The sequence below is a fragment of the Eretmochelys imbricata genome, chromosome 2, assembly GCF_965152235.1.
Source record: "Eretmochelys imbricata isolate rEreImb1 chromosome 2, rEreImb1.hap1, whole genome shotgun sequence".
NCBI lineage: Eukaryota > Metazoa > Chordata > Testudines > Cheloniidae > Eretmochelys > Eretmochelys imbricata.
Window position 1 is genome coordinate 81,662,785 of NC_135573.1, and position 13,040 is coordinate 81,675,824.

A 13,040-nucleotide genomic window follows, 5' to 3' on the forward strand; every position below is an offset into this window, starting at 1 on the left:
CGTTTTTTCCCCTTATGAAATAAATATGATTAAACCTAGTATTTACTTGCTATAGGGGACAGTTCTTGGTCACAGGTGTCTGCCACTAGTACTTCCTTTCCACCATGGTTAGGAATTTGAGTGGATGACGACAATGAAACTTTTCCAAACTCTAGATAAATGAATAAAAATAAAAAGTTAAATTGGATATGACCTGGCTTCATAATTATGAATAGGTACAGATGAGGGTTTCAATCCTGTAAACACTTGTGCACACACTTAACTTTAAGTATATGAACAGTCCCATTATCTTCACATGCTTAAAATTAAAGTGTTTCCATGATCAAGACTTTAAGGGGGGGGGGGGGGTGAACAAGACCAACAAATAGAAGTTATATTTCTTGAGGTGACATTGTGCTCAAAAGGAGTACTTTTTAACATGAAAGCGTAAAATAAGCCAGCCAAATAACACTAAAGATATTTTGACAGATAATCATCACTTATGTATGTAACACATTACAGTTAGACCCCATTTACTCAAAGCCTATGTTCTGTACACCTGCCAGCTGAAAGGGGAGGCAGTTGCTTCAAAATTTAACTAATAGAGGGGATAATTTTCAGCTGTCCCAGCACCAGGTCAGTTAAGACCATGGTGAATATAGTGAATAACTTGCACCTTGGATTACAAACATGACATTTTGTATGGTTATACACTGATACGTAGTTAACCTTTTCCAGCATGGTACCAACAGCCTGTAAGAATAGTTAATATACTTTGTGATTAATATCTTCTATTGTTATTCTTGAAAAGAAAAGAGCCTATTAAAAATTTATATTTATAACTATTCAGAAGCTTCTATATTTGCAGGATACATTCTTATTTCGAAGAAATAAATTAACATAGTATGAGCATCTGGAATACAATATTCAGATCTTGTAACATGCATCTTGTGTATCATTATAATACATACAGGAAATCTTACTGCACCTAAAAATAGTTTTTATTGTTATTAAAGTAGTTTACATTTGCTAAGTGAATATCTTAGACCAAGTTTAGATTAGTCCAAATGCCTGCAGTATTAATGGGTTTGTGTACAAGACAAATGTAAGCAGGATTCCTATAGCAGAAAAACATGTTTTGCAGTTGCTCAATTCAGGTGGCTGTTTTGTTGATTCTGATGCAACTTCTCTGCAATAACTGAACATGGCAGGATGGCTTTTCTTTTGTTCTCCACTAGGTGATGCTAGAAACACACATCGTGAAGAAAGTGCAATTCCAAACTTCAGGTAAGTGTTACTCCAAGAAACTAATTCAGGGATGCCTAGATGGTAGAGTGAAGTGCTGAATGGCTATTAACAAATATCTAACAATAAATAACTCCTGGTTTGCATAGGTGTTAACTGCGGGTACAGCTTTTACTAAACAAACTATTACTAGCAAGGCTGTGCGTGAAGGAAAGAATAGAGCTAGACTTCCAAAACTTTAATGGTGAGGATAATTAACATTGGCACAATTTACCTAGGGATATGATGGAATTTCCATCACTTGTTTTTAAATCAAGACTGGATGTCTTTCTAAAAGATATGCTATAGCTGAAACAGAAAAGTTACAGACTTGTTGCAGAAATTATTGGGTGATGTTCTTTGGCCTATGTTATGCAGAATGTCAGACTAGATCATCATAACGATCCCTTCTGGACTTCAAAAAAAAAAAAAAAAAAAAGTGTATGAATTTATGATTCCTAGGCAGTTTTCAGAGTTGACTTAAGGAAAAAAAATCTTTTTGCTTACAAACTGAACAAGTTTGATTCTGAAGTCACCACATATGTTAATTATCTGAACAAGATTTGGATTCAGCCCCTCAGTTTCTTTTTATTATTTAGGAGTTCTAGAAAGGATAAGATTCAGAAGAATCTACTGTCTGCCCAAATCATATACGAATATGGGAATTCAGAAACCTTGGGAGAGTAGGACACACTTTAAACATACCACTAGCATATTGGTTAATATCGAAATAACTTTGCACCCTAGAGCACAGGCACAATTATTACAATACATAATCAAATTCACTTTTTTTGAACTTGTATACAGAAGGCTTTTAAATCTTTTGAATTAAAAATTAAATGTGGCTTCTGTTTTCTATTCCCCTTTAAAATCTTGGAAAAGCCACTATAGAAAAAGATGACCAATAACACTCTTACCGTTAGTGCTTTCAGAATGCTTCAGATCTGTATGTGTTTGCTCTGTGTATCGGACATGCCTGTTCTCTTTCTTTCTTCGGATACGATTAACCACGGATAGTGAAAAAGATTGAACTGGTGAATCTGGAATGACCCCTTCCTCTAATTCCACTGCTTGTTTATCTCTCCCCCTGAGGACAGAATTCAGAGCTAAAGTAAAACCTAAAAACAGCAAGATGAAGAGCTAAATCTTTAATTTTAAGAAATTTCTGAAAATCAGCTTAAGAAAATGACAATCACAGATTCAGAGTATATAGCCAAGTGCAACACGATATAGAATTAGTATGGTCATCATGACTCGAGACTATTAGAAGAGACAGTCATAACAAGAAATTCCGAAAGGCTAGATCATCCTGTGAACTTTATAAACTTTCATGTTTCAGGGCTTAAGTGAATCTCTTGCAATAAAAGTCATCAAGTACTTGTCACTTTTGATGACAAGATACGGAAGTACATGGACCACTGCTCTGATCCATTATGGCAACTCCTATATTCATCAAGGACATAAAAAAAAAAGAGATCTACCAGGCAAGTTTAAATGTTACTAAAATTGCTCAGAGACAATCTTCCGCAACATATGATTTCATGCTACGACTGACTGACTCCCCTATAGAGGACTTAATTTAATTTGTTTTTAGAAGATTAAGACCACTCCTAAGAGAGCCCTATACCCCAAGCGGTGCCACCTTTTAGAGGAAGAAGTAACCTGAAACATGTTTAAAAATGCACAGATTAGTAAGCGTGTAGTTCACTTGGCCCTATTTTGTGTGGCCTCAGAGCCTACTCATGATGCGCAAAACCTGGTTTAATAAAGTGGTAAACCTTTTCTCCCAAGAAAGCATATCTAGAAGTGGCAGGGATCACAGAGGGAAAGAACAAGCTCTAATTAGAGATTGCTGAACTAGACAAACAGAATGTTTTATCCTTTTTTGTCCTCTTATGGGAAGTACTTTTCACTGTCACCTAGGAAAAGAAAATGAAAGAAAAGTGAAGATAAAGCAATAAGGAAATCGAACTCAGTCAGGCTGCTTGTGTCATTTTTCCTTAATCTTACTTCTCCTTTTGACCTCTCAAGAGAAACCAGAGACTGGAGACCACTTTCCTGTCTTTAGACAGTAGAATGTGAGGTCTTAGATCTAAAGGAAGAGGAGAATGAAGTGTGGAGAAACTGCCAAGCAAAATCCTCTTCAGTGACTAGGGAACTACCTAGCTATACAATAAAATAAAATAATGAAAGAGGAAATAAAATTATGCATGTTTATAGTGCCTTTAAACTGGTGATTTCAAAGTATTTTACAAAGATAAATTATTACCACCCACAAAAACTAAGACAGAAGTTAGTGAGTTGTGTACGGTCAAACAGCAAGTTTTGATCAAACTGACAGGAAAAAAAAAATGTTGTGGTTGCATTAAGGTAACTTGTAATGACTTCTGTAAAAGAAGCTGGAAATACAATGAAAAAAAATGTAGAAATCTATCAGCTCAATCAACAAGAATGACTGAGCTAGTTAGACTTAATTAGTATGACAAGTTTGAAGGCAGCTTAAATGTCAACTCAGGTACATTTTTTACCTGCTAATTTTGTTTCTTTAAACACTTCAAGGTGACTACTTAATGTGTGGTTTATGCCGCTTCTCTTCAAATAGGTGGTCACAGAAAACTGTGAAACCTTAAACCTCTGCCACCTCCTATCAAACAGAGTTTGCGCCACTTGAAATTCTCCATATGAAATTCCCTAAGTACTATCAAGAACCAGTTATGAAACCAGTAATACTGGCTACATATTTTCTCAACTTTTATCCATTCAGTTATCCTTCCAACATGAACTAACTGTTGGACTCTCCATTCAATATTAGTAGGATACTCAGTCTTGTACAAGATAACTGAGAAACTGAAATAGCATGTAAGAAATATATTTTTCTTCCATATTTTTGCTCCTGATCTATTTCAGATAGACTTCCAAAACAGTATAACATAAAACAGCCAGAGAAGAAGCGTTTAAAGTTCAGTTCAGTAACTGCTGAAAAGGATCTCCAGCGTATATAGTGTCCATAAAGACACCACACCAAATACATAATTCCTGAAATATGGAAAGACTCCCAGAAACCATCCAAAATATTTGAACATGGAAGTCTCTGATTTCTCCATCCAAGGCAAGACCTTTAGTAAAATAAGATTTGAACACAGAATACAGTTTTCCTATAATCTAGACTGCCTTCCCCTATACCTTCATAAGTCTCTTTGGAAATAGTAATTTTAGACCTTGCTAGGAGAACAACCAAGCAGTAAAGATCTAATTTCATTATATGTGTTTGAAAAGGAGAAGACCTATTAATTCCCCTAGGCTATGTTCCTATCATCACAGGACTGATCCCTAGAGGACCAGAACTGAACAAAATATTTCGAGTGCTGTTGCATCACAGTTACATGAAGGAATACTAGCTCCCTCTCCCATGATGCAATATCTCTGTATTAAATACAGTATTACATGTGCTACCATATTACATTGGAGAATAAGTAGGTCATTGGATTGCATTTATACTTGGGGTCTCTTGCAAAATGTACTGCTTTTCAGAGATCCACCCCCCCCAACTAAATATGTAATTTAGAAATCTCTTTTCTAAAATCTCATCCAAGCGAGAAAGAATAACCTGAGTATCAACACTGGTATAAGTGAATATGAATTTAAAATCCATATTCATAATGACCAAGATAGCTTTAAGAGACCTTGGTCGTTTTAAATTATCAATAAGTCCAATCACTTGGTTACAGAAATTCTTCCCCTCTCACACATACACACAGTGTAAAATAAGGGAAAATGCTGCATATTGAGATAGCAAGATATTTGGAATTAATAAAGAACTGAAAACAAATGACAGTGGACTTTCATTGGAAAATTTATTAAGAGATCTGACTCAAGTTTGAGGAATTTAAACAGACATTTAATATTTTCTGAAATTAATGTTGAGAAAAAGAAACTTACTTCATCTGCTTCTGCAACTGCTGAAGCTGTTCAGATATCTTTTTATTTTCATCCTGTAAGTTGTTTTTTTCATTCACTGCAATATATAGTAAAACCTCAGCACGCACACTAATCTTATGTTGCATTTGACATTTGTTAGTTCCTCTAACATGACCAGGAAGTGAGAGATGAGATTATTACACAATTGTAAAACGGTAAACTTCTACTCTTTTATTGACATTCAAAAACGGAAGTATTCAAGTGAGTCATTAACAAGGTTGTAAATTAATTTTTTACAGCAAAAAGTTATTACAAATTATGGATCACAATGTTAATTAGTTCCATGTAATTCGTAGATACTTTAATTTTGGATGTGAGTTTTTTGCAGTGAGACTGAACAGCTCATTCTGGGTTCCTTGACATAATTGTCTAGACTGGGGATGGAGAGACCATGAAAAGCAACATAATCAAGGCTTACTTTTTGGTCCCCAAAATAACCAGATTGTCTGAGAAACAATAATCCATTATTATGATATTGGAAGTTGTAATAGAAATTAAAACTAGAAAGACTCATCACAATTTGCTGGCTTACAGCTCTGACCTCATCTCTTCCAACTCTCCTAATTCTGCCAATACTCACACTTAGAAAACACTCAGTCTCATCTCCATGCCTCTTCCCATAATGCCCCATATTGCTGGAATGCGAGGTCCCACCTTCCTCTGTTCATTTTCCCTTTATTGTCATGCTTCTGTTCTCTTTTCTTCTTATATATTTACTTTGTATTTATTTTGTTTTTATTCTCTCATGGTTGTGGCCCTACCAAATTTGCAGTCCATTTTGATCAATTTCAAGGCCAGAGGGTTTTTTAATTGGTCAATTTCACATTTTCAGATGTTTACTTCTGAAATGTCAGGGTGTTGTGAGCCTAGGGGTTCTGACCCAAAAGGGGATCATGGAGGGGTGGGAGGAGGGAAGGGGTCACAAAGCTGTGGGTGGCAATCCTGCAACAGCTTTGCGACCTCAATGACCCTTCTTTTGGGTCAGGACCTCCAGGATTACAACAGCCTGACATTTCAGACATAAAAGTCTGAAAATATGAAATTGACCAATTTAAAAACCCTCTGGCCTTGAAATTGATCAAAATGGACTGTGAATTTGGTAGGGCCATAACTATGAGAGAATAAAAACGAAATACATATACTGAGATTACAGAAGCAGCATTTCACTCCAAGTTAAAATGAAATTAAAAGTATTTAAAAACTGCCTTTTTTGTTTATTTTGTTTTGAAGACCACAGAAGTGAGCATTCTTGCTTTACTGAACTTCTCAGGCTTATTAAAAAGGTACAATATGGGAATTCTCTCAACCTATAGCAGGGTGTATAATCACCAGTTTAGCAACAAGATAGCAAAGTTTACAACAGACTGCATTTTGTCTTGGGGACCATTATACTAGATAACACTCACTAAGTTCCGTGATAAGTTTAAGGTTCTGTTGCCGGATATTTTCAAACTCCTGCTGTTTCTTTCTCATATGCTCCTCAGTTACTGCACAGCGATCACATAATCCTGCTCTTAATCTATGACGAAAAATTAAAATTTTCCATCTGTTAGAAAGAATGTCATACGTAGGGCCCTACCAAATTCACGGTGCATGTTGGTCAATTTCACAGTCATAGGATTTTAAAAATCATAAATTTCATGATTTCAGCTATTTAAATCTGAAATTTCATGGTATTGTAATTGTAGGGGTCCTGACCCAAAGAGGAGTCGTGGTGGGGAGGGTCACAAGGTTATTTTAGGTGGGGGTGGGGTTGGGGTTGCGGTACTGCTACCCTTACTTCTGTGCTGCTGCTGGCAGTTGTGCTGCCTTCAGAGCTGGGTGGCTGGAGAGCAGCGGCTCCTGGCTGGGAGCCCAGCTCTGAAGGCAGAGCCGCTACCAGCAACAGCGCAGAAATAAGGATGGTACGGTATTGCCACCCTTACTTCTGCGCTGCTGCCTACAGAACTGGGCCCTCAGTAAGAAGCCGCCACTCTCCGGCCACCCAGCTCTGAAGGCGGCAGTGCAGAAGTAAGGGTGGCATGGTATGGTATTGCAACCCTAACTTCTTCACTGCTACTGGTGCGGTGCTGCCTTCAGAGCTGGGAGCCTGGCCAACAGCCGCCACTATCTGGCTGCCCAGCTCTGAAGGTAGTGCAGAAGCAAGGGTGGCAATACTGCAACCTCCCTGAAATAACCTTGGGACCCCCCTTCAACTCTCTTTTGGGTCAGGACGCCCAATTTTAGAAATGCTGGTCTCCCCCCATGAAATCTGTATAGTATAGGGTAAAAGCACACAAGAGACCAGATTTCATGGGGGGGCGAGAGCAGATTTCATGGTCTGTAACGCATTTTTCAAGGCCATGAATTTGGTAGGGTTCTAGTCATACGTAAGTCAGACACTGGTACTTAATTGGCTTTTGAAACAACAAAAGTAGTAAGCTGTTGATAACAGAATGTTGCTAGCTGAAGACATTTCATATTTTGATGTATTGATACTTGAACAATTGTACATAAACTAGAATTGAATGTTTACTTTGAATTGAGATTTAAAGGAAGACTTCAGTAATTAGTCATATGTTAAATAATCAAGCAGTTATTAGATGAGAAAATTATTAAATGTAGTCTATGTGAGTTTGTGTAATTATATACACAAATTTCAAAATGGGGTTTTTGAATCACCTATCAAGTTATTTCGATTTAGTGAAGAATGCTGATTTATCTCAGTGAGAGCCTATATTAATATTTATATACATGCATTCCAGTTATTTCAGCAGCATGCAAAATGAGTTAGGTAGTTTCCAAACACAAAGCAAGAGACATCCTCTTGAACATATAGTCTAAAAAGAAAGATACAACATACAAGCAAAGCGATCAGGGTTAGACTATATAATGAAAAAAGTAATGTTCAGTTACACCATGACTCCATGAAACCCTACTGCTTACCACCACTGCAATACCCAGGGGTTAAACTCTGGTGTTCTTACACCTCTCTACCAACTTTCAACCTCTTCTCTCCACTTAAATGAGCAGCTCACCGTACGCAAAGTAAATAAATGAGATAAGTAGATCACTTCCTTTCTTGTAAGTCTCAGGGAATACATTTGCCTGATACAGTTCAATGAAGTATCATATTAGATATAGAAAATAATAGCTAAACATTTTAATAATTGTAATTCTATCTAAAAATTGTCCAAAATTATGCAAAAGTAAGATACACGTTTAACATAAAATATGAACATGATAAAATTAAGCAAAAGAATATACAAGTTGGATCAGTAATCAATAGTAACCACTCAGTATGGAATAATAACCCCATGTAGCTAATAACTCAGACACACATACTTAGGGCCTGATCCAAAATCTCTGAAGTCAATATTTCCATTGATTTCAATGGGCTTTGGACCAGGCCCTTAAAGTATGTTTGTGGTCAGAAAAGGATTTTGTTTGAATACCACTTTTTTACTTGACATATTCTCTCCCTATTAAGTCATATTTGTTCACTTTGTAGGCAAAACCAGATGTTTATTTACTACTGTTAGCAATGAAGAACCAATAGTGTCATGGAACACAGAGCTGGATTCTGTTTTACCTGAGTTATCAAAATAATAGCCAGTTAATATTTCTGCAGTAAGAATTTATTCCTGGTAACTTAAGAAGCAGAAAGAACACAGCTGAATTTTCAGATCTTAGGTTGAACATTGGCCCTTAGAAAAATCATCTTGACTTTTAAACTGATTATGTTTGATACTACAGCAATGGAGAATGACTGTAAAAAGGATGTTTTAGTAGTCTCTCTTCTTATCATAACCACATTAAACATAACGGTATTCTGAGAGTTAAAACTGCTGTTTGTAAAACAGTTGTCCTCCGTGAATCAAACAGTCTTAAATACTCTTGGTTCTTCAGAACAAGAGTACCTTGTCTGCTAAGTAACCACGCAAGTTCATCCATTTGTGTCTCTTTACTTTGTCCACGCAGGGTCAAAAGTTCAGTACCTTACACTATTCAATGGTCCTTTTCCCCTTCACAAAAAATTTCAAGGTATAATGCAAACTATAAGGCTTTTACCTTGCTGTGGATTTTGACCAAGCAGACAAGTAGGGAAATAGTCCCAATATATTATGAACTCCTGCTTTCAATGCATTCTAAAAGCCTTTTAGTAGTGAGTTTTATACAAAAGTAACATAATAATAGTCCCAGACACTTTTAAAGACAAAACAGGAGATTTGATATAATTTTATGCATACTAATTTTGTTCAATATTAATAGATTAAACAAAAATAGGGAAAAGCCACATGGCATCCAAACTTCAGAAAGAAAAAAACAGAATGGAGCAAGTAGTGATCAGTGAATGAGCAAAGATTGGGGAAAGAGCCAAAGCTAATGAGCTTAAAGGAGAATGATCTCAGAAACAAAGGATCTAAAATCTCATGGAACAGACCCTTTACCCAGAACCCTGAAAATAATTATCTACTGGAAGAATGTCTAATCAGTTGTCACAAGAATTTTAAAATATAAAATGTAATCTAATAAATGCTTTCAAGTTTATTTTGCCATTTCCTTTAGAATCCTGGGAGGGATCTTGTCTTGCTCTGGAGTTTTGTCAATCTTCAAACGTGCTAAATTCTCAATTGCCCACGTAATTTACACCTCTTATAGCAATTTTTGTAGAGGATATGAATTTGTTTAGAAGTTGCCACATTGTTTCCAGGTTGATCTCTTTCATTTCTATTTAACTGTATTGCACCAAGCACTGTGGTACCTGGGAACTAATATAATTATGTAAGAGGATTTGCACTTTCTACCTCTCCCTTTAACTATGATGTTCTGAGTATACATGAAAAAAGTTTGGTTCAGCCCTTCTCTCCTCTCTCCTCGCAAAACAAAATAAAGCCTCACTTACCTGTCTTCTAAAACTTTGATAGTGTCATGAAGTCCTTTCTGATACTCTCTCAGCTGTTGATTTTTGGTATAAAACTCTTCAAGCCTCTCTGCATCCCTAAAATAAAGGAGAAACAGCTAAATGCTTTTAGAAATAGATAAAGTCTCTTCAGTTGTGAATAAAAGCTATTAAATTTCAATAGAGAATTCTGTTTATGGTTATGACCACTTTGCTCTCTGTAATGTTTCTTCTGTCTGAAGAGTGTGATTGATAATCAACAAAAATATTAAGTTGAAGACAATAAATGAAACACTTGCATGCGTTTACTGTGAATGGCTGATAACAGATAATGTTCGAGTTATACAGAAATAGTAAATACTCCATAGCTCATGTTGCAATTGAATTTCCACGGATGTTTAATTTTGGACACTTCCCCCATTTAAACCCACAAAGAGAGATATGCCACTAAAAAAGCCATTAAAAGTGGTAGGTTAGATCTGGGGCCAAAGCAAAATTTTTCTACAGAACTCCAAATAAATCAGACAAAAGTCACCCAAATTATAACAGCCTAAATACTACTTTTGGGGAGATTCTGCACCAAAAAAAAAACCAACCAAATTCTGCACCAAAAAATTCAAAATTCTGCATATTTTGTCAAAATAAAGCAATATAATCACACCAGTTTCATTTGTTTTGGTAATTTATGTAAACTACGATACAGAAAACCCCCCACAATAACTATTCAGCATTTCCAAAACATACGAAAAGGGGGTGAAAAGTAAGTGCAATTCACAAAGAAATTTCAGATGAGAGTGCTGGGTGTTGTAGAGCAGTAAGTCTACGCAGTGGCAGTTGTTCTTCCCTCTCTCTGCCAGTCACAGTATGCCAATATTTGGGTGACTAACATAAAAACAGTGGGGTAGAAACATATTTTACTTTAAGAAAACTACAAAGACAATTTCTTGAATCCGTTTCTTCTACGATCCTCTTTATTTACTGCTGAGGATCTTGGAACAGAAGGATCAGAGTACTATAAAGGATCATAGGGTGAGAGGCACTGATTTGGGTGACTGAGGCACTTTGTAAAAAGAACATGAACAAACATGTAATTTTCATATACAAATTAAATTTTTACCATTTTATTTTATCAATTAAAAGATGAACAGCTGACTAATTTAATATGAAAGTTACTGAATTCTCAGATATAATATAGTAAAAGTTACCCATTCTGCCACGGTAGCCTATGTGAACTCATTAAGCTTGTTCTCTCTTTTAAATCCTTTTGACAGGCAGGATTCAGAGGAAGTTTTATGGCACTAAGGATTAGAACACTATAAAAGCATAGTGCCAGGTTGGATGTTCAATTCCCAACGATCCCCTGGTTTCTCCTACTACCTTCCCCCCTTCCAGGATGGATGTTGCAACAGCCTACCCCACAACACAACATGACTGGTTTGGGGGGGTGGGGAGTTACCCTTCTTATGGGTCCTAGAGTAGAGCTTAGTATCGACCGCAGTCTGGGAACACATTTTAAAGGTATTAAACCCTATCTAATCTAGTTGCTCAGTAATATTTGAAAACATGTTAGCTAACTTTAAAACAAAGCAAAAAACCCCGAACACTTTCTTCCTTATAGTCTAAGCAACGTCTATAAGGGTTTATTCAAGGAAGGGAGAGACTGACTATACAGGGGAACAACAAATCTGACTAAAAACAAACTGCTGCCAAATGCACAAATGGGAAGAAATTTAATAGTGCAAAGTGCAAGGCCATGTACTTTGGGAATAAGAATTTTTGCTGTAAGCTGGGGATTTATCAGTTGGAAGCGACAGAGGAGAGGGAAAGACCTGAGTATACTGGTTGATCACAGGATGACTATGAGCTGCCAATGTGATGAAGCCTTGAAAAAGTCTAATGTAGTCATAGATGCATCAGGTCAGGTATTTCCAGTATAGACAAGGAAGTGTTAGTACCATTATACAAAGCACTGGTGACATCTCAACTGGAATAGTGTGTGCAATTCTGGTCTCCATGTTTAAAAAAGATGATTTCAAACTGGACCAGGTACAGAAAAGGGCTACCAGGAGGATCCAAGGAACGGAAAACCTACCTTATGAGAGGAGACTCAAAAAGCTTGGCTTGTTTAGCTTAATCAAAAGAAGACTGAGGGGAATGATGATTGCTTTCTATAAATATGAGAGAGATAAATACCAAGGAGGGGCAGGAATTATTTAAGTTAAGTGCCAATGTTGATACAAGAACAAATGGATATCATCAAGTTTAGGCTTCAAATTAAATGAAGGTTTCTACTCATCAGAGGAGTGAAGTTCTGGAACAGCCTTCCAAGGGGAGTACTGGGGGCCAAAAATCCTAACTGGTTTCAAGACTGAGTTTGACAAATTAAAGGAGGGAATGGTATGATGAGACTACCTACAATGGCATGTAGCCAATCTGCAACTGCTAGTAGCCAATATCTACAAAGGCTGGTAATGGAACACTAGATGGTGAGGGGTCTGAGCTACTACAGAGAATTCTGGTTGGTGGGTCCTGTTCACATGTTCAGGGTCCACCTGCCACTATACTTGGGGTTGGGAAGGAATTTTCCCCTGTATCAGATTGGCAGAGACCCCGGGGTTTTTCACCTTCCTCTGAGCATGGATCATTTGCAGTGTAAATAGTGGATTCTCTGTAACTTGAAGTCTTTAAATCATGATTTGAGGACTTCAGTAACTCAGCAAGAAGTTATGGGTCTATTATAGGAGTGGGTGGGTGAGGTTCTGCGGCCTGCAGCATTCAGGAGGTCAGACTAGATCAGTGATCTGCAACCTTTTTACACGCAAGATCACTTTTTGAATTTAAGATCAAGCCAGGATTTGCCCCGCCCCGCTCACTCCATTCCCCCCTCCGTCGCTCATGCTCCCCTACTCTCACTCAG

General features: G+C 36.9%; 1 protein-coding gene across 1 annotated transcript in view; it reads right to left on the bottom strand.

Moving 5' to 3' along the window:
* RBBP8 (RB binding protein 8, endonuclease) overlaps window positions 1-13,040 on the bottom strand; it is a 65,047-nt gene that overhangs the window by 34,377 nt on the left and 17,630 nt on the right. Inside the window, exons 6-10 of the mRNA XM_077810375.1 lie at window positions 10,127-10,222; window positions 6,648-6,760; window positions 5,203-5,278; window positions 2,181-2,350; window positions 47-151 (exon numbers count right to left, since the gene is read on the bottom strand). Of these exons, the coding sequence (XP_077666501.1) occupies window positions 47-151; window positions 2,181-2,350; window positions 5,203-5,278; window positions 6,648-6,760; window positions 10,127-10,222 (560 nt within the window). The remainder of the gene's footprint in view (window positions 1-46; window positions 152-2,180; window positions 2,351-5,202; window positions 5,279-6,647; window positions 6,761-10,126; window positions 10,223-13,040) is intronic.